The sequence below is a fragment of the Lutjanus erythropterus genome, chromosome 6, assembly GCF_056507025.1.
Source record: "Lutjanus erythropterus isolate fLutEry1 chromosome 6, fLutEry1.hap2, whole genome shotgun sequence".
In the NCBI taxonomy this organism is placed as follows: Eukaryota; Metazoa; Chordata; class Actinopteri; order Lutjaniformes; family Lutjanidae; genus Lutjanus; species Lutjanus erythropterus.
Genome location: NC_139322.1, coordinates 23,575,552 through 23,602,929, shown reverse-complemented (window position 1 = coordinate 23,602,929; position 27,378 = coordinate 23,575,552). Strand labels below are relative to the sequence as shown.

Sequence of the window (27,378 nt, the reverse complement as noted above, 5' to 3'; positions counted from 1 at the left end):
CCTTCTCTTGAGTATAATGGAACTAAATGGCACTCAGCTTGTGGTGCTCAAAGTGGCAAAAAATACATTTGAAAAACTAAACAGCAATGTCACTTCACAGATCCATCAACCTTGCTGTGAGCAGTTTCATGTAAGAACTACTTTCTTTCTACCCGAAAGAAAGGTAGATTCTACTGCAGAGTAAAACTGAGTCCTTACGAAGAATCAGTAATTTCACCTTGTGGAGTTTTGGGAGTTTCTGGTCTACCGTTGCCTTGTGACTTAAATGTTTTAAAAGGTTAGTTAGTATTCACTGAAGTCACACAATAAGACAAACAAAGTGGTAGATGAGCAAGTCCTGTGTTCTGCAAGGTAAAATGATTGTTTTTTGTCTGATTGGTCTGGAAGGAGCAATATTTGGTGTATATAGTGGTGGTTTCCAGTTGGAAAAGGCTGTCTGATAGCAAAGGTATGGCAATACAAATATTCTTAATATAGCATACATGTAAAATGATATTCAGTTATTTTAGTTGGGCCATTTTAGGTGGCTAAAATACTGCAGAAAGAAAATAGTTTCTAATGATAAGGCTCAACAAGGTCTGTGGATTATCTTGAGTAACCAGGTCATGATTTCTGGAGAGATAGATTGTGGTGAGTAAAAAGTAAAATATAAAACATATTGTTTGGTGCTTTGAGCACCACAAGCTCAGTGTCAAGCTTATTATATTAAAGAGAACGCAGATATCTCTACGGCTGATATCTCCAAAACTGAGCAACTCACACCGAAACAATCCAGATGGATAAATAACCCTACAGCCCAGAGGAAAATGTTTTAAAATTTGTTGTGAACCATCCCTTTAAGACTCAAACTTGAAAGAAAACACCCTGTTTTTAGATGTAAAGCTGGAATGTGTGACTATGTAGGGCACCATTACATATTGATAAGTCTGACATTCCCTCAGTTAGCTCAGCCCACTAGTCAAGACGCGCCAATTAGGCCCAACTCAAACCTCGAGCCTAAATCAGGTCAGCTTCTAACAAACACATCTGATTTAATGAAGGATGCAGCAGCACTGTGCCATTCTGCGCTGCACTGTAGGTACACACACAGCTTTATGTGGGTTAGCTCCAGCCTCTCTGCACTTTGAAGCAGTTTGGTGAAGTCAGGTTGAGGGATCCCCGGGGGGATGAAAGCCTAAGTATGCACAGCATAGCCGGCAAGGCCAAGTCGACAGCGTGGATGAAAGATAGAGATTCCTGGCCGGGGCTCGCTGCGTCCTGCTCGTCTTCCTCCACAGCCGGCTTCAGTGTCGACCCATCCATGGTGATGATTCATGTCATTACATTGTCCTCATTGCATCTGTAGCATTTCTCTTTGCGTTTAGCGGTTAATACAAGATGTCCCCTGTTCTTACACCGCCACACTGTTACTGTGAGGACTTGGTGTCTTTGGTGAGAAAGCAGTTGTGTAGCATCGCGTGCGTTGAAATGACTTGGAAGTGCTTATTTATAGGCTGCCGAGGGCTCATTACAGGCAGGGAGAAAGTATCCTGAGGTAACATTAGAGCAGGAGGAGGGTGGAGCAGCTTAGGACAGGATGGAGTATCAATCTGGGTAGCTCTCCTATTGATCCACTCTGCCCTACTCTGGTTGCACTGTCAGGAGACCTTCTCTCTGGCTCTGGATGATCCACCTCTGGCTGTAGCGCTGCCTCAGCTCCTACTGCACACAGATTGTGAGGTACCTCTTCACAAGTCAAAAGGTTGGGGACATGGTGGCACAGCTTCTGTGCTCAAATCTCCAGGTTTATTGGAGAAATCTGTAAATCTGTTTTCTCTGAAGTGCCCGTTTATAAGCTCCCAGTTGGTGCAGAGCTTCTCAGTTGCTTACAGTACAAGAGTGTGGTTGCACTGGGTGGCTCTGCGGTGCTCAGCAAAAAATGAACAAAGGGCTCAGTATCAAACCTTAAAGGAATAGTTTGGTTTTTGTGAAGTGGGTTTGAATGAGGTACTTATCAGTAAGGATCAACAGTAGATGGAGGTCAACATGCCCCATGTTTGGAGAAGCAGCAGGAGTACTGGTGTAGAAAGCTAAGCAATGTGCTGCTGTGGATAGACATATTTTAGCCATTCAAAAAAATCAGTATAAGTGTACACTATATTTAGAATATTTTCACCACTTTACCTTACCATCCGATAGCCTTTTCCGATGTGAAACCGCAATTACATAAGCCAAGCATCACTCTCTCTAAAAATGTCATTGTACCTTGCAGAACAGGTTAACAGGAGTGGCTGGTCTACGGCTGTCTCGATTGGATAATTTGCTGGTGTTATTGTGTGACTTCTGTGTTTTAAAGGCTTATTTTGGATTCACTGAACTCACACAATACAACACAAATAAACTAACAGATTGAGGCAGCAGCAAACCACTAACTCCTGTGTTTGGCGAAATAAGAGAGAAAGTGATATTTGGGTTATATAACATGGGTTTCCATCATAAAAGGCTGTCTGATGGCAAAGTAAATCAGTGAAAATATTCAAAATATAGCATTCAATTTAAAGGTAGGCCTTTTTTAAGGTGGCCAAAATATGTTTTGCTGCTTACCCTGTCCACAGCAAGACATTGCTCAGCTTCTTACACAAGGACTCCTACTGCTTCTCCAAACTGTGGGTGTGCTGATCACCATCTACTGTAGGTAACACTGAATATGGATAAATTCCTCATACAACCCCACTAAAAAAATCGTAACTATTCCCTTAATACTTGTTTAGTACAAACTGAAATGTGTTTCTAGCAGTGCCAGTGAGTATTATTATAACCCTAAACTGTCAGGTGTTAAAGATTGGCATGTTAAATTCATAGTCTCATTTAATTTAGCTTTAATCAGACATTTACTGATTTAACATATTTTATAAACATATATGAATAAGAGTATTATTTGCCATTAGCACCATGCCTTGATAGCTTGACAACTTTATCCACTTTTCCTCCTCCTGTAAATCCACATTAAATGTCTTTGTGTAACCATGTTCCTCTTTTTTCTTTTACCTCAATTGCGACGTCCTGTGTGAACTTAAAGAAAAGTGCTAAAAAAAGAAACAATATGAAGCACACCTGTGTGACATTATCAAGAGGATTGAACAACACAAGATGTAATATCATCCTGTCTGTCAGAAAGAAGATGAAAAAAAAAAAACTGCTGCAGAGACGACAGAGTACACGCTGTAGACTGAACAGGGACGAGCCTCAGCGGCTGTCTGTTCTTCTTATTGTCCATATAGGCACTTAGTTCACATTCAGATGGGCGATCTGGCATCAGTGAATATAGCTGAGCCAGTCTCATATCTGCTTTGCTCTTTCTTGAGGGAATTCATCAAAACTCAGTGAACTTTGACAATCCTCCGCTATCCTCCTCTCCCCACTGCCAACCCCAGTCTGTGATGGGAGGAGTGGAAGGAGAGGAGAGAAGAGGAGAGGAGAAGAGAGCTATATTTAGACCGACTGAAAAGCAAAGAAAAAAAAACACACAAAAAAGAAAAAAGATTCTGCTGTTAATCTTTGGTCTTATTGTTCTAATGTACTGACTGTGTTCCTTCCTCATCCATGTGTTTTCTTCACTTCTTCTCTTCTACCTTTTTCTCCTTGACTTTTTCATTCTGTCTCCCTCTCTTCAATTCAGTTCTTAATTCTTGATATCAGATTAGATTTTATTTTAAACATAAAAGATATACAAGTAATAAAGAAAACAAACTCATAAAAAAACAACATAAATAAATAATTAATGTCCAAAAAGGAGTGGGAGGAAGACAAATGGCACGATAAACCTTTATATAAATGACTGTTCAGGGATCTTTTTCTTAGTTTTTAAAAACATATCTGTAATAAAGACAACAAAGCAATATTAACCAATAACATTAACAGCAAACTCACAATAAACATGTATGGGATCATGTACATTGAGCAGGTCATTATTGCAGAATATACCAGGACAGGGTAATATGTTGAGGGGTCTTCAATCATCCTGAGGGGGTTTATTTCATAATAATGACCTGCTCACTGTACATTATCGTGCTTGTTACATGGTTATCTACCAAAGCAATCAATAATTTGACACAAATAAAAAATAAATAAATAAAAACAAAAGAAAAGATGTTCTGGATTTAAAAATGATCTTATTGTTCCTCCAGAGCCCATGATCAGAACTGTGTCCGTAGCAAAGAAATGGTCTGTTATAAAATGCACTGGTCTACTATATTATACTACTACAGAAAAAAAAAAAAAAAAAAACACAGAATGCTGTAATTCACCGATCAGAATGGAGTATTTAACAAAGCCATGCAATAAAAGGAGGAGGAAGGAGGAAGACAAATGGCACAATAAAATAATTTATATAAAATAAGCACTGATCAGGATCTTTTCTTAGGGTTAAAAATGTAAGTAACAGAGATAATAAAACAGTAACAACCAATAAAATTTACAGCAAACTCAATTCATGTCTGAAAGGGAGTAGGAGGAAGACATTTATAAAAACTTCTGTTTTCTTAGAGTTTAAGTTCTGTCTGTGTTTCTCCATAATCTAATTTCTAATTCAGGTAACGATTTCCTCGTTGCTGCTCTCTTTCTGTTTATTTCTTGTGTTTTGTCGCTTCCTGTCCTTCTTTGCATTCCTGTCCCGCTGTTTGAAAGGCCATTCCTCAATGGCTGCTTCATACACACTACACACTAATGATGAAAATAGCCGCCCTATCTTGTCTCCGAGGGAGCTGTAGTTGGTCTTACTACAATAATATCTGCGTGCATGCATGTGTGTGTGTGTTTGAAAGCTTGCAGAAATGTAGCCCTGAGACATTTTTTGTTAAAAGCCCTGGTGGAGTGCACTTAATTCTTAAGCAGCCAAAGTTGAATGAGGGTGAGGGAGCGCGTGCTGCCAGCATAATGGCTGCGAAGTAGGGTCCTCAGTGCCTGGGGCGACCTGGAGAGCAGGCATGCAGCCCAACAACGAAGCTGTCTGCTACAATAGAGACCTCTCTGCTAGCTTATTAAGACATCTGATGGACTCTAGATGGCTGCTTGCTGACTCACCGCTGCATTTCTGTTCTGTAGGCTCATGCATCACCTTCCTGTCAGAAGGATGGTGCAGGGCACGCAGACAGGCAGGCGGGCGCTGCCCTGCCCTCCTCTTTATTCATGTCCTCCTCTCATTATGTCTCCCTGTCCTGCACTAACTTTACCCTGTTGAAACTAGAGCTGCCACAATTAATGGATTAGTTGTTCACTGTTGTATTAATCGCCAACTATTTTGATAATCGATAATTTTTTTTTTTTTTTTAAGAAAAAATGATTAATTCTCTAATTTCAGCATCACACATTTTAATATTTACCATTTTCTTCACTCCTCTATGACAATAAACTCAATATCTTTAAGTTGAGGACAAAATAAGACCGTTGAGCTTTGCATCTTTAAAAGTGCAAACTAGAACCATAAAGAGTTCTTTGGGTTGTCTCCATAGGAGAACCCTTTTGCTTCTTGGTAGAACCTTTTGTAGGGGGTTCCACTTGGAACCTGTACGGAGAATTTTGCTTAGTATCCAGCATAAAGGATTATACCTAGAACCATCTATGAAAGGTTTCACTCTGAACCGCCTGTGATAGGTTCTACAGAGAACCCCTCTATGGTGTAATTGTATCTGGAATGTTTCCATCGTTCTCAGAACCCACCCAAGGGGTTCTATCGACAACCCTTTTATATTCCAGTGGTGTCAGCTAGAACCCACCCAGGGGATTCTACCAAGAGACCTTTCATATTATTTTATCTAGAACCCACTCAAGGATTAATCTGAGAACCCTTTCATATGCCAAGGATTTTATCAAGAACCCACCCCGTTTGTTCCACTGAGAATCCTTTCATATCCCATGAGTTTTATCTAGAACCCACCCAGGGGGTTCTAACAAGAACCCTTTTATGTTATGGTACAAACAGCCTTTGACAAAAGAATTTTATAAGGAACAATCTTTGAAGAACTCTTTCCTCCAGAAAAGGTTCTTGGTGGAACCCTTAGTCTTACAAGGAGTGCTTGAACGACTCTTTCTTCAAAAAAGATTCCTCACTCATTTGGAACCCATATTTCTCAGATTGTGGGGAAAAAGCGATCAACATTTTTAACCATTCTGAGACATTTTATGGACCGAACAACAAATCGATTAATCAAGAAAATGATTGACTCAATTATCAATAATAAAACGAAGTTGCAGTACTAGTGGTAGCACCTGTTAAGCAAAGAGAACTACTAATTGGCAGAGGAATGACAATTGCAGATGGGTTATTGTTATTATCACTTAGCATGGCTTACATAACCACCCAGCCTTTGTTCTGTCTTATTTATAGAAGTTGTATCTGTGCCCAGTGAAAAGTGATACTCTGCAGTGTGAGAGTTAACACCAGACCAACCTGCTCAATTTTATGACAACTTTTGCAGCACTTCTTAAAGGGAGGATATGCAGGATTTGTCCGTTGCTGTTTGTAAACGCATCAGAATGATAAATGATTGTTGAGTGTCATTCCCAGGTTGTCAAATACAGACACTTTGAGTTGGTAAATAAAGCTGCATAATATCGCAATAAATAAATAAATAAATTATATTGTGATTACTTTGACAGATATTGCAATTGCAATATGATTCACAATTAGTGGGAATTATATTTGCATTATTTTCATTTTCACTGAAAAAAAAAAAAAAACAATCAAAATTGTGGTGATGTGATATTTGTTGTGTTACATCTGGAGACTGTAGGCCGCGGTATATCTGCAGCACTACTGTATTTTATTATGATGCTGTTTTGTCATACTTTTGTTTTCTCTTCTTAAATAGCAGCTTCTGTGATTTGGATATTGCACTGTATTGCTATTTCAATAGTATTATGATTAATTGTGCAGCCCTATTGATAAAGCATTCTGAACTCATCAAAATAATGAGAAAACAAGAAAATACAGGCACAGGGCAAAAACCTTTATATGAAGCTATACACTGTTGAGGAGAGGAGAGGAGAGGAGAGGAGAGGAGAGGAGAGGGTGCATGAAACCAGAGGAGAGCTGAAGCGACCCACAGTACTGTACCAGTATGCGGGCGTGTACACACCAGTGCTGCAGTCAGGGCATCAATTTTGTATAGGAAATGGCTGTTGAGGCAGCGCAGCAACGTCAGCTGTGAAGCACTTAGGCTCTCTCTCCCCCCTGTAACCACGGGCTGAGGGGAGGAGGAGGGGAGGAGGAGGAGGGTTCTGTCTTTTTCTGTGCAATGGGGGAGAAGAGAGCGCTGGCAGCACAATCATGTCTGCCTCCGACTCGAGCGCTACAGGACTCATCTGTAACAAGGTAACGCTGTTGATGCTCCCCGTTTTGTTTAATCACTCTGCATGCAAACTCAGTCTCTTCGTCCATGAGTCCCCCGTCTGTCTGCTCTGAGACATCTTCTTCTTCCTCCTCTCTGTTATTCTCCTCCTCTCCCCTCCCTCCCCTCTCACTCAGAAGTCTATTCTGGTTCACTCACTTTGCCAGCATCTCCCCACTTCTGCTCTCTTCCCTCCCTCCTTCTCCTCATCCTTCTTGGACATACTGTGTTGTGCACATGCAGTTTGTCTGTGGATCTCAACTCCGTAGGACACTTTGCAGCTCTGTATTGAACTTGTAGGCCCATCTGTTGAATGTTTTTAGTCTGTTATTTTGTATTTTATGAAGTCTTTCTTACCTTACCTTAAGTATTGTAGTTGAGCTCACTTGTGGTTCTGTTTGCTTATGATGATGTTATTTTGGGTGCAAAACAGCCACTTAGTCCACTGTGAAATTTTGAAAATTAAAGATCCCTAAAGGAGAAGACCGTATCCAACAGTCAATTTAAAATATTTCAGAGTTACAGTTAAGAGGAAATTTGCACTAAAATGACTGCAACTTTGGAAGGCAACCACACCAGAGTGCTGAAGCTTCTTATTAACTTTTAGAATATTTTTGCACAGGACGAGGACTGTGGATTAGGGATGCACCTGAATCTTTACTTGGGAAAGCATAAATAAAGCGATGGGAAAAGATATTTATTCTGTTCTCATGATTTGGAAAAAGGCAGTTAGGTTGCATCTGCCTTAATCAATTACTCATTTAATGCACCAAGATCACTCCCTCCAACTGAAGGATATTTTTGTATACATGTGTATCTGTTCTGGAGAGTTTCTATCTCCAATGCAAAACAGAATCTGTGGATTTATAAAACTTTTTTTTTCAAGTTTCTAATTTCTCAATATCCCCAGTTAAAAGGGGGTGGTGGTGGTGGAGTTCAGACAGTTCATACCAATTTCACTAAAAGTAAAGAGAGAGAGAGATGATGAAAAGAAAAGAGGATGCAGAAGTAGAGTTCACAATTATTTATTTGACAATAGCAAATCATTTTAGCTACATTGCAAGAAAACATTTCCCTGATTTAATGTGACTTCAGGTATAAACCACACCCACCTCTGGTCTTCTGAATACAGAGACAGAGACAGATCATTTTGTTAGTTAATACAGTAAGATACAGATACAAGTAATGACGCCTCTGTGCACCTGTATTGTGGATTTTGTCCCACATCACTCAAGTCTCTTACAGGCCAGTATGAACAGGAGGAAACATTACAGCAAGAAAAAACTATGGAAACCTATCTTTTGATAGCAGTTTCATTATGAAAACCTAATGCCTTGGAAAGGACCAGAGTTTCGGATTTAGTGGCAGATTGCAAACACAGGATGCAAAGATGGTGCACATTTAGTCCAGTGAGAATTGCTTGCCTGGTGCATTTGCCAGAATTTTTTTTTTCTAGCTTGCAGGTTTATTACGCACAGTGTTGTTGTACCCAGTTCTAGAAAAAAAAAGACTATCTGTATGTTTTTGCTCACAGCTAATCACTGAAAGAATTCTTCAGTTTAATGCGATGTGTGGTTTGCCAGCTACTGCATCTACAGCTTGCAGCTAAATACTACTACTACTAATAATAATAATCATAATAATAATAATGATAATACTAACAATACTACGAATGATATAATACCAATAATAGGTACTGGTATTGTAATTTTTGAAATGATGTTCTAAGGAGAACCTACAATGGCTGTGCAACTTTTGGAATTGCGAAAAGCTGTTTCTAGAGCCAATGCTTATTTTGTCCATTCTGGGCTACTGTAGAAACATGGCTTCCTCCATGGAAGAGGACCCAAGCCCTCTGTAGATATAAACATCTTACTCTACACACACCAATTCTTATTTTCAGGTGATCATGCACCAAAGAAAACATACTACCACTGAATATTATATTTTATTTCTGCCAATAATTCCCTGTAAATATCATGCACTGGACCTTTAAAGCATGTCCATAGTTTTTTTGACGTTGCTGATGAGGGGGATCTGTTTATTTTAAAAACTTCCAGGTTGTTTATTTGGTCTCTTCAATAAACACAAGGTGGATTTATACATCGGGCTTCTTCATTCATGGAGAGAAATATAAAACAAGATGGAGTCTGACGTCTCTCTGGCTGGGAAAAGCTTTGATCAGCACAGCGCTGTCTGAGGGATGCGTCAGAGTTACCAGTGGTTGACGCTTGTCAAAGCAGCATAGTAATTGGCTGTAATATGAATATCAGGCACTTATCACGCAGTTGAAAGAGATAACGAGAGACAGAGGCAGAGATTTACATGAGATTATTTAAAACTTCCCACACTTAAAAAATCTTAAAAACTTCTCTACTCCTTGTCATTAACCCTTTGCTCTGCAACTTTTCTGTTAGTCTTTGTTTAGAAACCTCAGACAGTTAATGTTGAAAAGTGTCTTTGAAAATTTGGAATGTAATGCCAGTAGGAGAAACACTGGTGACCAAATATAATATAATAAAATATCATTAGAGCTGCAATGATGGTTGATCTAAAGAAAATTAATTTCCAACTGTTTTAGTCATTTTTCAAGCAAAAATATCAAACTTTTGTTGGTCCCAGTTTATTAAAGGAAAAATCTGAAATATATTTACTGTAATAAATCACAAAATGAATGCTACAGCTGTGGTGTCCCCTTTTGAAATCTATTCCGGGACAAAATAATTGTTTTAGCTTTACGGATTCACATTAATTTGAGTTAAAATTTATGCCAAATGAGTAAGCGTCTTTTTATGAGTCATAAGAAACCATTGCTAATCTTGTAGAAGGTCTATAGCGGTTAAACTGAGCAATATGTTAACTGAGTCTGGCAGACAGTAAGACAGGCAGTCACTGAACTCAAACTCCAGAGTGTGTATTTTCAGAGCAGTGGGCTTTTTGTTTTCAGGATAATGGGCTTAACTTTACATCGACAGACGATTGACAATATAAACAGCTGATCAACTTACAGTGCAGGACTCATCGTCACTTGTTGTTGTCAGTTTCCAATGTTGCACTCGTCCTGTGCTCTCCTCAGAGCTCCTGGAGCCTGCACAGCTTTTCCCAAGTCTGGAAAGAAGGGAGACAACTTGCTTCAACCATACCGTAGGCTATATATTAGATAGGATTTCATCCTATTTAATATAGAGTCAGTGGCTCCAACTCACTATTTGGACTGCTGTACTCATTTTTGTATGTGCAGTTGCTACATATTGCTCCAAATGTAAGGATTTACAATTTTTTGACTTCTTCTAGACTAAATGATTAATCCATTCATTGTGAAAATAATCAGCAGATTAATTGATAATGAAAATAATCATTAGTTGCAGTCTCGTGTCCTGTGCATATCAAGTGATTATGTGAATTGGCTTTGTTGCAATCATCCAACAATACAGGATAATATTTGTCTACATTGCTGTCAGCAGTGGAGGCTACACGTTATTCTTATTATCTGATTCTATGCATCTGGGGAAAAAAACAGACAGAAAAGAAAATCTGAGTATTTGTGTCATTAAAGCTCATTTGGAATCCAAGTGGGATTAAACAAAGCAGTGTGATGCTTTAGCAAACACATAAACAGTGAAAGAGACTTTGGCTTTAAGGGAATGTGTCTTTAGTTTTCTCTTACATTTCCTTCTTTTCTACAAGGGAATTTGCATTGTAGCATCTCTATATCAAATCAGAAAAATATGAAATTATGACAATATGAGAAATGCATTCAGTACAGAGGAGGATATTGTATAGGTATTTGGTGCTAAAGAGTCTCTGAGTCTGTACTTATTATTCCTCTTCATCCATCTGCAGAACTCTGTGTGCTTTAATTAGGTTTTGTTTCTTCTGCTGGTAGACTCCTCAGACTCCGGCAGGCTTTGATATTCAAATGATATCCACAAACTCTGCGCCGAATTCAGCTAAAGCGTTTTTGGGGGTGACAGGGGAAAAGCAAAGGAGGGGTGGAGGGAAAGTGGTGGGAAGGAGGGAAGAGGGAGGAGGAGAAAAAAAAAAAGGTAAAAGAAGGATGACGTTGTTATCGAGCTATATTTGGCTGTCTTATGTGGGTGCTCCTGTCTGGTATGAGAAAAGTCTTCCAGCCCTGCACCCAGCTGGGACTGCAGCCACCAGGGGAAGAGCAGGATGCTGATGGAGTGAAATGTTCTGTAGGATCTGGTGGAGTGAAGCTTTGGGGGAGTTTTATCAGTCTGCAAGTTAGAGTGGCAGGTTGTTGATCTGTCTGGATTGTGCAGAAATATGATGTTCTTGTTATTTGGTTATTTTAAGCCGAATAAATTTGAATTGACCAAACCTGAACACTGCAATAACAGCCCTACTAGACAGAAGCCAGGCTTTCTAATTGATTAGATAATTAGATAATTTTCTAATTGAATTGTCTTGTTTTAAGCAAAATAAGCCAAATTTGCTCAGCTAGAACTCTTCAAACTAGCTCATAAACCAAGTATTGCTTTCTTATTATTTTTCTTTTTAGACAAAAAATAAGACTTATTTCCTCTAAAGAAGTAAAAAGCCTTTTTACTTTCTTGAAATTCCTTTTTTGCAGTGTATATGTCATATTTTTTAATCTTAATTTATTTGTGCAACTGAATGTCGTAAGTTGGATCCGAATTTCGGAAAATTCATCATTCAATAAATCGTGTTTGCTTATTTTAAAATGTGTCCTTTCTTTTTTGTAATCTATTAGTTATTGATTACAGGAGGGGTCGGCAACATCATGGTCACGTAAATGATGTAAGGAAAACTGTGTTCCAGTTGTGTTACTTTCCCTGGTTTTTATCCCACCAGTCTGCTCCACCCCACCCTCCAACATCAACATGATGAACCAAGGCAGTGTGCAGAGATAAAAACACACAAACAACAAACATCAGGAAAACAACCACTAAGAACCGATCCATTCATCCCAACCTCATCTCCCTGCTTCCGAGGAATCTCATGGCCATTAAAGTCATAAACCAACAGCATTTAAACACAAAGGAATTAGATAATGATGTCAATTTCCTCTATTATCCATGATGATATCCACAGAAGCCAAGAGTAAATATAAAGTATATGTACAAGTGAAAGGCAGTTGGATCATGTCTGCACTCGATTATCATTCTTACATGCCAGGTTAAGTTTGATTCAGTTTAATTCTAAAACATATGGAATACTCTATGAACAAATGACAGAAATTGATTTGTGTTTTATTGGATTTATAAGTATGTTAAATTTCAGTAAACAGGCTAAATCTTTTTTTTAAGATAGAATATGCTGGATTGTTTGTAAACACACCAAACACGCTCGGCTCAGTGAACGAGAGAGAGGGAGAGAAACAGTGAAGAGAACAAAGCAGTGAACGAGAGAAATAAAACATTATTTCTGATTGTTTTACTGCAGTTATGTTCTAAAGCACAAATAAACAGACCCACACCCCTGCACAACAGAAGGTTTGTGTGAAATGTGTGTGTGTGTGAAAGCATTTCTCAGAGACAGAGAGCAAAGGGAGGGGACATAAGAAACTGATGGAACCGTTGGTCGTTGCATTTTTAATGAGCTGAGTTTGAGCTCTAACCTCAAAACCTGCACAATTGAATGGGGGCAACACACCACTGCAAAACAGGCCCAGAAAAAAAGAAAAGTGAGGCAGGGGGCTCTGCAGATACAACCACCACACACTTCTAGTGGGTCGTAAGTGATGATTTAGGGGACTTGTGTTTATGTGACTATTGATTTTTAAGGAAAATCCTGTTGTTAATGACACCTTTTGATTCGCTGAGGCACAAACACATTTGATATGAAATAGTTTTTATTAATTCTGCTGAGAGGAGATCTGCGACCATCAAATCTGCTCTTTCATTATAACAAAATCCTCCTGCAACACTACAACATTATTATTTGTATGTAGTATGGGACAGTATGGGACTGTGCGTGCTTCTATTTCTCCCTCTTCATGCGTGTGTATGTGGGGGCTACACTTTAACTGGAATACCCTCAAGGCTTTTTGCAGTAGACCAAGTTAGATCGACTCTATTATAATTTGTTGTTTGACTTGTCCCTTTATTTTTCTTTATTTTTAAGGCAATAGTCAGAAAAAGAAAAAAAGTTTTATAGTTCTGTTGTACAATGCAACCTCCTATCTGCATTCTAGCCCACGTTTGAACACTTAAATTGCTGTTTTAATATTATGTTATATTGAAAAAGTGTTATAAATCACAGTACTTTTGCTATTGTTTATGGATTTGTGTATATCTTTTGTTATAGATATTTGTGTGCCTTTTTTTTTTTTTTATCAATTTGGGCAGATTTTGAGCTATTATTGGGCCAGAAAAAACATCAAACCAATCTGGCAACACTGAGCCCAAACTTAAAGCTCAAAACATACAATTAAAATTGATTTATCTGGTGGCACTATACCACATCCTCTGTTGATACAGGCCAATCTGGAGTCTAGAAAATGGATTGAAAGATGGCTTCTGTATTATCAGTACTTAGTGTCAGAGTTGTGTGTCAGTGTTTTTTTTTCCTGGTTGAGGTCTCTGGGCTTTTGCCAACATGTGGTGTGCCTGGCTGAGTGGATAAATAGACAACAAGCACTGTGCTGGTAGTTGGTGTTGTCGCAGTGCTCACGCACACGTTCCCTGGAGACGGCTGCTTTGGAAAGCTGCAGGAACCTGCTGGTCCTCACAGGCTGGGTCACATGGCTCCAGGAGAGGACAGGCAGGTTCAGAGACAGGTTGAACAAGGAGACGGACATGGGAGACACAGAGGGAGATGTAGGTGATCTGTTGGGAGCTGCATCAGAAATATTGTCTAAAAGAGTAATTCTGAACTGGATTCTGGATTTATCTCTTCTCTGTCTCAGCTGTAACTGTTATTTCTTTCCTCTCTTCTCCTTATTGCCTGCAGGGTTCAGCCGATTCCTACACTAGTCGACCCTCGGATTCCGACCTGTCCCTGGAGGAGGACCAGGAGGCGTCTCGGCGTGAAGCCGAGCGCCAGGCTCAGCTACAGCTGGAGAGAGCCAAGGTGAGGGTCAAAGGTCAAAGTTTGTCTTTATATTCACCTGGTGTTCCTGAAGAACAGTGTGAAAACTGCTGTGTCAGCTTAATACTTCGACATTGTTTTTCAATAGACTGATTTAACCTTGTTGTAGATTCATAAAAGTCTACACAACCAAATTAATCTTAAGGCTTAACTACAAAGGCAATTATTATGTATATTGCCACATATCCCATTTATCCAGCTTATTTTCAGTGTTTATGCATTCATGGTCGCGTATATGTACTATATGTTCCACTTTCTGTATGTGTGTGGATTTTTTAGAAGATTAAGAAGGTTTGACGGTCCAGTACTTAATTTCCATCATATTTAACAATAGAAAAGAAGAAACAATGAAACAAAAACCAGGAAAAAACAAAAATTCTAACAAACCCACTCCCCCAATAAAATTCTACAGTGCAATAATTTTACTATAAAACTACAGCATGGATCAATTAGACAAGGAACAGACAGAGAACCAGGTAAATTATACAGTATGTGTGTTTTTTAAATCTATAACCATATATAAATGTATAGGAGTTTTATGTGCATATTATGTATTGTTTTGTTTTACCTCAACTTTTATATGTTTTTAAATATTTTAAATATTTGTTCTAATGTTTTATTACACAACTCTATATACTACTTTTTTATATGACTTTTTTATTGTATATACAGCTCTTTGAGACATTGCTTTGTGGCACTGGGTTATAATAAACTTTTACTTGACTTTATATTTTTTTTACTCTTTCTGTCTCTCACCAGTCTAAAGCAGTAGCATTTGCTGTGAAAACCAATGTGAGTTACTGTGGGGCCCTCGATGAAGATTGTCCGGTCCAAGGTGCCGCTATTAACTTTGAAACCAAAGACTTCCTGCACATAAAAGAGGTGAGAGACCTCCAGCATGAAAGCATTACTTACAAATAATAAAGACCTGACCTGATCCATGTCAACACATTTAGAAGTCAAGGTGTCGTGATATACTGCTATTGATGATAACTGTGAGCATGTTTTGTTATAATGTTTTATAGTCTTTTTGTTAAGGCTACTTAGAACACTCGGGACAGAGTGTGGTTTTATTCTCAATGGAAGAATTTGTCTTTGATTTGTAATGAATGATAAAGATCTAAATAAAAATCACAACTTTTTTTGTTGTTGCAATTTTCGCTTGCTCCCACAATTCAATGCAAAAACACCTAAAAACACTGCATTATGTGTCACAATATAACTTTTTTTTTGTTTGTTTTAGAAAAGCTGCATGTTCAATCATGTGTCAATCAGAGCTGTGATTAAAGGTTTGGATTTTCAGATTTCAAATTGGGCCACGGCATTCTTATGTTTGGGAATGTGGAAGAAACTTGATATTAAGGAGTCAAACCAATACGATGAATATGGTTTTAAGCAGGAGGTGTCAGAAAAGTTACCACAGGGATAACTGGCTTGTGGCGGCCAAGCGTTCATAGCGTTTGGAAAATATTGTGAAAGCCCTATTTTGCAGTCCAATTTCTGAGTCATAAAGTGTGTTTCACTTTCCTGCAGAAATACAACAATGATTGGTGGATTGGTCGGCTGGTGAAGGAAGGTGCAGACATCACTTTCATCCCGAGCCCAGTCAAACTGGAGGCCATGAGGATAAAACAAGAGCAGAAAGCAGCAGCAAGGTCAGAGGACACACAGCTCTGAGAGATCTCTGTCTCTGTTATCAGGGCTTCTCTTCTTGTCTCTGTATCTCCGTCTTCCTGTCTCTCTCTGTTGCCCTAATTCCACCAGCTACTTGTCGAGCTCAGTCTTTGAAAACTTTTTTCTTGCTCACGTGTTGCTCTGCTTTGGAAGCCCTTCTTTCTAAATTGCCTCCTGAGGGGATTCACGCATAATGAAGCTTTGCATTATGTTGCTCCACAGGAAAGGAGGGAACGCTTCATCCGGAGGCTGGAGGTCCACCCCGCCATCTGCAGGTAAGTGGGACTGCGGGAGTCTGTCTGCACTGGGACTGCATGCTCACACAGATCAGGTCAGATTTACATACACAGGATTATCCCTGAGCGAAAATGTTTGCTTTTTACATCAAACTGAGTTCAGGAATTATGTGAGACGACCACTGAATGGTCACAGTGTAAATGTACTTTTCCTCGGGCCAGCGTGACATGCATGTTTTCTCTTACAGAGCCGTAAAACTCATAAAACATTTTCACTTGAAGTAATAATTATTTATCATTAGCTTATATCCTTGTTGCTTAACGTTCACTCTGTTTATTCTGAAAGCCAAACAGAAGCAGAAACAGGTACGTCTGCCACCGTGCATCTTCCTCTGTGTATCACTTTACATCTTTACAATTTATTCAGTTATACTACATTTTGTGCATTTCAGCACACTTTATGTCTCTCTACATTTCTAGCCAGATGCAGAGCGACTACTTATCATTCTTCTGAGTGTATTAGCTATTATATTGTCCACCTCCTAACCCTGTCTGTGCTCGGTGCCTGTGCAGACCGAACATGTTCCTCCATATGATGTGGTTCCCTCTATGAGGCCAGTGGTGCTGGTGGGTCCTTCACTGAAAGGCTACGAGGTGAGACAACCATCAGTGCTGTTTTTCTGTTCCTATTGTTTGATCCGGATTACTTAAAGCTTGTGTAAAGCAACAATATTTGTGTGTTCGGAGTTTGTCACACCACAGAAATATGTTATTAATCACCCAGATGAATTTGAATAATTAACAAAATCTCAAAGTATTTTAAAATTCTGGTGACACTATATATTAAGGTGCAACAGCTGCATAGCTACAACCCATACAGTCTGTGGTTGGTGAATTTGAGTCCAGAGTTTGCAATTCAACATGCTAAGATGCCACCAAAACATTCTTAAATAGAAAATAAATGCAGAGAGATTATTTCAGGAATGCTTCCATTCACGTGATTGGTATTGAATTGAGTACTCTGTTGGTATCAGTATCACTGCAGGTTTAGTGGTAATAGGACTGGTATTATAATTTTATAAACGATACGGCCCTTGTGAGCATGCTAACACACTAAACTAAGATGGTGAACATGGTAAACATTATCTGCTACCTGCTTAACCCTGCCATGTTAGCATTTTTATTGGGCGTATGTTAGCATGCCAACATTAGCATTTAGCTCAAAGCAGCACTGTGACTAATTCTGCCTTTGACTTTGTTTTGATCCACTGAAAGAAAAGACAGCAGTTAGATTAGCCAAAAGACAGATCAGTTAATTAACCAGTAATGAAAATATGTGTTGATACTACCAGACATAGATGTGCCATATGTCTGACTGTTTGAGCTCAGTCTCTGGCCTTTTCTTCTCTCGACTGCCTTTGTTTGTTCCAGTTTAATCCGGACTGTATTTTCTGTTCCAGTATGGACTTGCCTGGTTTGATCTAAAGGGAATCACTCTCGTCTCCATTATCCCATTAACAGTGATACTAAACACCACAGTCACATCCTGATGAAATTATAGCTCACACAACAGGAGTCTTAGATCCATTTTGAGTCCTACAGAACTGCATGTATTCTTCTTTATATTGGCTGAATGTGATATACTCTTTTGTTTGTTTGTCTGTTACACACATGGAATGAGACGTATGAAAACACATTGCGGTTAATATCTATTAATGGTAGAATATGTCAATTTCGATTGAATGCGCGGGTGAATATGTTGAAATGTGAGGCGTGTAACCGAACAGACTGTCTCTGTGCTTCAACGTTTTCTCTGTGCCTCGCCTCTCTTCTGTGACTGCGCAGGCTGTGTGCCAAGCCGTTTGTTTTGTGTGTGTGTGCGTGTGTGTGTGTGTGTGAAATATTTATGCATCGCTCTGGTGATGTGCTTTGGGGATGCTCCAGTGGTGAGCGCCAGCCTGCTTCCTTCTCTCTTCCCCTCTCGTTCTTTCTCCCTGCTTTGTCTCTCATCCATATGTTACATTCTGTTGCTCGCCATTGTTCTACGACGGCGCCTTCTTCTTTCTTTCTCGTGGACTTTCTCTCGCTGTTGCTCCATCTTTCTGTTACACCTCTTGTTGGAAGAGCAACACCACTGTGCGCTTCACCCCCTATTCTGAAGGCCATCCATTTTTCAGGACTGTTTGAAAAGAGGCTGCTTCATTTCACATTCACAGTGCACACGGAAACACACACCATCTCTCTGCATGTCATCCTTAAAGACCCCCTCCAACATGTGTTTGAAGACATATGAATAAACTCAAATTATATTTTATATTTATTATGCCATTGTTAACACTTATATCATCTTATTAACACATATTAATTTAATAAGAATCTTGTAAGGCCCATATTACCTATTAACCATTAACATTTATTACAAGCACCTTAATATTAAGTGTTAAGGCTTATTGGCGGTTAGCAAACAACTGGCTCGCAACCTGTACTTCTTCTACTCTGTTTATTACAGTCGTGTGTAACGTAGCCTAGACACCATCTTCTGATGAAACTATGCTTTGTATAGCCTAGTTTCACTCAAAACCAGCTGATGGAAACACACCTAATCATCTTTTATTCCTTTTTGTAACATCTCAAACATTTGCTTCGACTTCACATGCCAGTCAGGTGGAAACACAGCTCATGACTGGCTCCACATTAGTTGTGATGTCACAAATCCTACCGGTGAAGTCAGATTTGAGATGAGCACAGAGAAATGTTCCCTCTTCAGAGGATGAGTGTGAAAACAGCCCTCTAGTGTCGACTGTGCAGAATGATGTATGTCTTTACATTATTCTCCACCTCAACACTCAAACGTCAAAGTGAAGCAACAGTTTGACACATTTAAGTCAAAGGGGACTTTAATGGTGCTCATTTCTATCTGACTGTCTTCTCTGGTGATGACGACATCTTCCTTCACATGGAATCTAAATGTTTTAAAAATGACAGGGTATTGTTAGTTTAATGTCTTTCCATTATTGTTATACTGTGTTAATGTGAATGTGCCAAATTGATTGTGTATTGTTCTCCTGTGACTGTATTGACCATTTTGCACTGCTGTCTCAGTTCAGGTCACTCTTGTAAAAGAGATCATATAAAACTCAACAACCATGGCAACACTTTACTCCAAGTTCCCTGTTTCATTACTTATCAATATATAAACATTAAATTAATTGTTTATAACACACTAGAACATAGTTGTAAGGAGATATAAACGTTTATCAATGTATTTTCCAACATATAACTCTTCCTCTGGGTACCCATAAGTGGAGGTTGGTGTAGAAACAGATATATGAATGGCAATCTAATAAAATACGGGTGTAATAATATAAACTAGAAGGATATTTCAGAGAGCAAATCTGCACATGCAACTGCTATATACAGTATATCTTGATATATTTCCAGACCTATTCAGGATCCTGCAACATATTTTAAGACAAAACACTTCAAATGAAGACAATATGCATGGATGGTTTAAACAACAACAACCAAGTCAGAATGTATGATTGTTAAAGTTTATGTAATATAAGAAACTTTTATTGTGTGATATGCTAGTCCAGTATAACCATTAAAGGGCCAGTGTGTAGGATTTATGTATTTATTTATGTGCAATCTGCAAGCTCCAGAAAGTAGCTCCTACATAAAATTGCTCACAACAAGATCTGTGGATTATCTTGATTAACTGGGTCATGATTTCTGGAAAGAAACACTGGTTTTAAATTTTTTCGAATGTATTTTCTTTTGGTGCTTTGAGCACCACAGGACTTTTAGTCTTTTAGTCCCATTATATTGGAGAGAAGGCAGGCATTTCTACAGCTGATATCTCCAAAACTAAAATCTAGATGGATAAAGAGCACTATAGACCAGAGGACAAATATGTATTTTTGATTTTGGAGTGAACTGTCTCATTAAATCTTTATGTAGTGCATTTAAATGCTAAATATCAGAAAACAAAAGTGTTGCTTAAGTCAAAAGTGAGTGAAAAATATAAGTAATTATGTAGGCTAAGTGTGTTTGCATAGGTGTATATTACATAACAATAGAGCCTCCTAACTTCTCGCCACTCCTCTGCCTCTTCTCTGTCGCCTAGGTAACAGACATGATGCAGAAAGCCTTGTTTGACTTCCTAAAGCACAGATTTGACGGCAGGTGGGTACGACTGTCTGTGTGTCTCTCTGCAGCTGCAGCTCGGTGTACAGTAATGCTGTGACCGAGCTCCAGAGCTGTTCGCGGGATTCTGCCTATCACGTTTCATGGTCGATAGGACACATGATGATGATGATTTATTTTTAGCTGCAACAGAGTACAAGTTCATCTCATCCTTTGAAATGGAACAGTTGTGGATGTGATGTGATAAGACGCTTCTTCCGTAGGATCTCTATTACACGGGTGACTGCTGATCTGTCGCTGGCGAAGCGCTCGGTGCTGAACAAGAAGGCCATAATGGAGAGATCCAACACACGCTCCAGTCTGGGTGAGCGACTACAAAGTTGTCTTTGATCTTTTCTCCTTTTTTACTATAAATAAAGGTTTACCTGCTAAGAATAGATGCTTCTTTTTTCTTTCATGTGAGCGTTGTTGCTGTATTAAATGTGTCAGCTCCCCATCTCTCTGTGGTTTGTTGACAGCTGAGGTTCAGAGCGAGATCGAGAGGATCTTTGAGCTGGCCAAGTCTCTTCAGCTGGTCGTCCTGGACGCCGACACCATCAACCACCCAGCACAGCTCCTCAAAACTTCTCTGGCTCCCATCATCGTCTATGTCAAAGTCTCCTCGCCTAAAGTAGAGCGCAGCCCACATAAACTTCACAATTCATCCAAGAATATGATTACTGATTATTATTAAAGTAATAGTAACAGTGGAATTGATTAATTGAAGATAGACAATTTATCGTCAACTGTTGTGATCAGCAGGAGCACTGGTGTAGGAAGCAAAGCAATGTCCTGCTGTGGTCCACCTAAAAATTTCACCATCAGTTCAAGACTATGCTATATTTAGAATATTTTCACCTCTTTAATTTGTTGTCAGACAGCCTTTTCCAATGAGAAACTGCAGTTCTATCAGACAAATATCACTCTCTCTTACACAACCAGACTCCGTTTACAACAACAGTCATTTTACTTTGCAGAACACAGGCGTTGCTGGTCTGTCGTTGCCTCAATGTGTTCATTTTTTTGTGTTATTTTGTTATATCTGTGAATCTGAAATGATCTAGGCGGCAATAGAGCAGCAACTCTGTTCTGTGATGTAAAATCTACCTCTTTGGAGGGAGATTTATTTGGCTTATATAATGGCAGTTTCCCATCAGAAAAGATTGCCTGATGCCAAGGTAACGCAGTGAAAATATTCTAAATACATTGTAATGTGAGGGTGGTGTGACTGCCATCTTACACTGACTGTGAATAAGGATGTCATACAAGCCTACCTCAAATATTCCAAACTATCCCTTTAATCATTTTGGTTGTTTATCCGAACATTTACTGGTTCCAGCTTCTCCAGTGTTAGGACTGGCTGAATGTCTGACTGTGTTTGGGTTTCAGACTCTCGATCAGACAAAGCAAGACATTTGAAGATGTCACTTTGAACTCAGAACTTTTGATGAGCATTTTTAAAAAATATTTTATTAACATTTTATAGATTTAATGATTAATCAATAATGTAAGTATTTGTTGGTTATAGTCCTAATTACAATCATTTACAGAATATGTTGCTTGAATTTATAGGCAAAAATCATTTTCATGATGTGCCCTGATGTACTCACTTTATATGACTAAATAACACTAAGAACAATAAGGAAAATTATTAAAGAAATTAGATCAGAACCATTTATTTGATAACCTTCATTTATTTGGGCCTTTCTCTTTTGTAACTGCTTTAAGGTTTTACACACAACATTCACTGTCACTAGATGTCACACAAGAGCACAAGCATCTCAAAACAAATGAGCGCCACAGCTCACCAGACTCTACTGACAAAAAGTAATTCCACCTCACTAATCATTGTAAAACACACTTCATACTTAACAGAAACAAAATAAAACTGACAAGCTCAGACTATTATTCTAAGTGTCTGTATGGAAATTGTCTTTTTTGTTTACCCAGAACCAGCAGCTATATCCCTCTTGTTCCCCACCAGACTCCTTTGATAAAAACAGTCATTTTGCCTCGCCACATTAGACATGAAAAGAAAGGAAGAAGCTTTATTGCTCTCATTTCACAGGGAGGTATTCACATGTACTAACATGACAACAATCATTTAACTGTCTCTGTCTCTGGCTCGTCTCACAGGTTCTTCAGAGGCTGATCAAATCTCGAGGGAAGTCACAAAGCAAACACCTCAACGTCCAGATGATGGCAGGGGACAAGCTCGCTCAGTGTCCACCTGTATGTCTCTCTGCTTAAAACTCTATAATGCTCTGCAAACGATTTTGAAAAGAGTTCAAAACAAACCGTGAAATATTGTGTAACTTTTCTCACCTCTCGTGTTTTCTATCTTTGACTCATTAGGAGATGTTTGATGTCATCCTGGATGAGAATCAGCTGGAAGACGCATGTGAACACCTCGCCGAGTACCTGGAAATTTACTGGCGTGCTACACATCTCCCCTGTTCTGCCCCTGTTAACCCTTTACTGGACCAAAGTGTGATCACCCCACCCTCAGCTAACTCCAGCCAACAGGTAACACAAACACACACATGAAACACCGACTTGCTCACTCAACTTAAAAGTTTATTTGCGTGCACACTAAATAGTAAATAATTTTGAGCTTAAAAGTTAACCGGACTTTGGTTGAATAATTGGTTGAAGTCTTATTTGAGATTAGTAAAACCAGGTAGGGAACTGAACTTGAGAAAAATGTTCAATAAGCTTGAGACAACTTACAGTTTCTCTTGATGGAGCTTGAAGGCAATATGTGTAAATATAATAAATATAAATATTTATCAGGTTTTACGTGTAAAAGAGTAGGGACTGACTTCAATACTAACCTTCATCGTAGTTCATACTGTTTTCATTGAAAACAGTCAATCAGGACTTATCTTTAAGCGTATTAGAGACACACAGCAAGTTTCCATTATATATGTTTTCTTTCAGACTACAAAAATGAAGGATCTCCGGAGAGATACAGCTCTCACACAATGCATGCTGGGAAGTCTAGTAATAAGCTGCACCTGCACACCAAAAATAAATGTTGCTTTGACTCGTTTTTACGTAATTGGGCTATATTGGCTTTGTGCATTTTGGTAAGATGAACTAATAAATTAAAACTTGTTGACTTTAAATTAGCAAACTATGTCAGTCTCATTAGGGATGAAAGTTTTCATGTCAATTTCACGGTCCTGAACATTTGTGTGGATGTTAAAATAAAATGCGTCATGAACTGAGATTTACATTTCAGCTGATGCTTGATTTATTAACATTATTAGCATTATTAATTACAACCTTTCTGTCTCTTGTGTCCATTCAATAGTTTTCTGAAACTCAAGAGTTGATAGAATGATTATAACCACAGACAGAGGTGAGAAGACATTTGTTTCTCTTTTTTACTTTGATAAGTTTGACTCTTGGTTATTGTTTGTTGTTGCTTCTTTTACTGATGCAGTTTTCTCTCTTGAAATGTGCTCCCTGCTGCAGGAGCAACCTGTGCCAGGGTCAGACTAGGAAGTCATAGAGCACGGGGACCAGGGCACCACCAGGGGGCAGCAGCAGCCCTCATCTCCCCACAGCCAGCCACCACCTTCTCTGGCCACACCTGAGGCGGGCGAAGAAGAGAACAAGAGCAGAGTCCCTCGAGAGAGAAAGAGCAGGAGGCTGGTGAGCTGGAGGAAGAGGAGAAACAAAAACAGGGAGAGGAGGAGGAGGAGGAGGAGGAGGAGGAGGAGGAGGAGGAGGAGGAGGAGGAGGAGGAGGAGGAGGAGGAAGATTTGACCAGTGGAGCCTCCACCTCACTGCTGCCCCCTCGGAAAGAGCTCCCTGCTCCCACCGCCACGCGACAACTCAGGGCCGCTTTCTACAGCTGCACGCCTGCTGGTGACAAAAACCACTAGAGCAGTGCAGTCACTGCACGCCACCCTCCTTCCCTCACCCTCCCTCCCACCCTGACCTTGTTCCCAACTCCCTGCTTTCACACTAGAGGTCACATGACACAGCTGAGCCAGCCCATGTGTGACTGATCAGACGCCCTGAGGTGGCTGTCCCAGTCACAGATAGGCTCATTCAACCCTCACTGTAGACAAATTAAACACCTGTGAAGTCTGTTAGCATACAGTACTGTAGCACAGCAACGATATCAGTACAACACAAAATACAAACATGAAAGGCTTCCTGTCGTAGGGTTCCCAGGGTTCCTCTCTGATAAACCTGGCTGATAAACCCCTCTGGCCAAAGAGTGCAGAGAGCGACACAAAACCAATTCTGTATGTCTTCCATCTCTGCAGCTCTCTGTGAGCTGTCATTCCAGTTTAACCAAATGTTTCCTCAAAGGCACAATCATTCCTTTGTCACTCCTTATTTATCCAGTAGCCTTTTTTAAAAATTATTCTTTACTCTTTATTTTTTTTACAGTAACTATCTATAATTCATATCTTGACCCTCGGTATAGCTGGTCGCAATGTACGTAACAATGATGCAAAACTCATGCACGACAAGCACAGGCTTGCACATCAACAGTCTACTGTATATGCATCTCTTGTCACAGCTGTGAATGTATGAACGCTGGTCCGTTGGGTTTAGGAAGGATTATTTACAGTACCTGTCATTTGTTTGCAGATGATTGGTTGGTGACAAATCCCATAAACTAACTGTAAAATGAAAATGCAATTCAATGTTAACCAAAAACTGTGGTTCTTGATGTCAAGTATATTTCTCTGAGACATGAAGGCTCCTCTGACAAATAATACACAAACAAAAAACAAATCACCAAGTCTCATTTGGCTTCAAATGTGATTCTAATTATTCCCATTTAAACATTTCCTCTAATCATACTGTAGGTCAGCTGCTGTACTGTACTCTGCTGTTTTGGTAACACTTTCTATGACATCTGTGACTGCAAAGCACTTATAAGTTCGAATGTTATAATACTTCATAGTGGCTGGTCATTTACTGACTTAAGTGAAAAGATAATTGTTAAATCTTAAAAATTGAAAATAAATTACATAAAATGTATTTATTTGTTTCAGGGCTCATAACAGACACTGAGTACTCTTACTGGATACAGTTAATGTTTTGATGGTGCATTATAATAACATTATAATAAGTTATAACATTGATAAGAATCATAATACACTCTGATCCTTCCCCCCAAAAAATGTAGGTATCTGGATTGACCAGCAATTATTAAGTGCTTTGCATTATGGATTATGATTATTGTTACAAAGCATTATGAATATTCATGAATGCTTATCACTAAAATTATAAATTGCTGCAGTATAACACATTATACATATGTTTATAATGCAAAATAAGTCAATATAGATGAGGCATCATAGAAAGTGTTACTGCATTTTTTTATTCAAAAGAAATTAAAATTCCTTTTTCTGACACAATTTGATCCAGTCAGAGATATAATATGTAGCACAACCAAATGTCAGGAGAATCACTAATATTTAACCTGTAGGTTTCTCTGCTCTGGTCTCAGGCTTTCAGTTTTGTCACACGTGATAATTAATAACTGTTGTTTCCTGACACCAAACTGCTCCTGATGACGATTTTTAAAGTGAAACTGAAAGCTTGAGATGGGAACAGTGACTTTGTCCTTTCACTCTTGTATTCAGATTTTGTAGATTATGTCCTTAAAACTATAATTTTCTTGTATTTTACGTTGAACAAAATGATCAAACAAACATAAAGTGACTTGATCTTCAGGAAGACATAGAAAAACATAAACATCCAGCTTGTTGAGTAGATTTACTGTCTGATTTCCAAAGAGAACAGATGTATAGATTAATAACACAGTTAAATGTTACCTCAGCATGTTTGCTGAATGTAAACTAAAATAAACACATCACCACAAACTACACAAACAGGAACATATCTGCATTTTCTTTTACCATATCAGTGGGATCATTAAAATTTTTACACTACTATGCTAATCAGTGGTGAATTTCACAGTTTCTCTTTTGATTGCAGGCCAAGTTTAGACATCAACCGAGCTTCAAGTTGCTCAGTGAATAAGAAGTAGCAATGAACACAACCTCCACTACGACACTGTGCTACAACAATAAGATGACTTTTTCCCCCTTGAGCACATTGACTGTGAAGCGTTACTGATGGAAGCCCAGAGAGGCAAATGAGAAAATAAAACATCCTTGTGATCCATTATCTATGTCTGATCTAAATTGTTTTCTCTTCTGTGTTTATGACAAAAAACAGCTGAAAAAAAGTTTTTTCTGTTTGGGGTTTGTTGTTGTAATACTCATGTCAGCCACAAAGGGCTGAAGTGCTCTGTTCTATATAGAACTAAAAGCAAAAAGACGACAAAATCCAAAAAGTCTTGCTTAAGTTGTGCAGACAATTGTGGAGAAAACAAAGGACAAAGACACTGTCACCTACTACAAGATCACTGAGACCAAACTCAGAAACAAAAACTCAGTCTTCCAGTGAAATAGTGCTATGAACTTACTTTTTGAATGTAGGCAGACAAACAGACATACATGTATTGACTATATGTCTCCATGAGAGTCTGATAGGATGAGGACTCAAAGCATTCATGTTTTTCTTCCATCTGAGTTTTAATGTGTCCATGCACTATAAACACAAGGTGTTGTGCGTTAGCAAGTTATATAACATGCCTGTCACGTCTTTCTTTTGGCTAGAAATTTATTTTATTTGGTGCTAATCTGCCATTAGTATTAGTTATACTAGCCAATTGGTACACTTGAGCCTGTTGTGGCATTTTATCACTTATTTCACAGATGTAAAAAAAAAAAAGTGACAAACTGGCAAAACTTCATTTCACTTTTTTGTTTTGGTTTCACACATGAGAAAAAAGTTGTTGT

General features: G+C 38.9%; 1 protein-coding gene across 1 annotated transcript; it reads left to right on the top strand.

Moving 5' to 3' along the window:
* Positions 1 to 1,180: 1,180 nt before the first annotated feature.
* On the top strand, positions 1,181 to 24,254 carry LOC146325323 (voltage-dependent L-type calcium channel subunit beta-3-like). Its single transcript, XM_084719867.1, has 16 exons — positions 1,181 to 1,303; positions 1,642 to 1,719; positions 14,018 to 14,170; positions 14,304 to 14,423; positions 15,201 to 15,323; positions 15,975 to 16,096; positions 16,338 to 16,390; positions 16,698 to 16,717; positions 16,925 to 17,005; positions 20,478 to 20,536; positions 20,761 to 20,861; positions 21,016 to 21,167; positions 22,673 to 22,768; positions 22,892 to 23,062; positions 23,853 to 23,900; positions 24,017 to 24,254. The coding sequence occupies exons 1-15, from the start codon at positions 1,181 to 1,183 to the stop codon at positions 23,880 to 23,882; spliced, it is 1,482 nt and encodes a 493-aa protein (XP_084575993.1). The 3' UTR covers positions 23,883 to 23,900; positions 24,017 to 24,254.
* The last annotated feature ends 3,124 nt before the right edge of the window (positions 24,255 to 27,378 follow it).

Excerpts from the sequence above, each read along its gene's own strand:
- LOC146325323 (XM_084719867.1), top strand. The coding sequence starts at position 1,181 with ATGCACAGCATAGCCGGCAAGGCCAAGTCGACAGCGTGGATGAAAGAT. Across the intron at positions 16,097-16,337 it reads GAGCAGAAAGCAGCAGCAAG|GAAAGGAGGGAACGCTTCAT; the intron begins GTCAGAGGACAC and ends GTTGCTCCACAG. Across the intron at positions 20,862-21,015 it reads CAACACACGCTCCAGTCTGG|CTGAGGTTCAGAGCGAGATC; the intron begins GTGAGCGACTAC and ends GTTTGTTGACAG.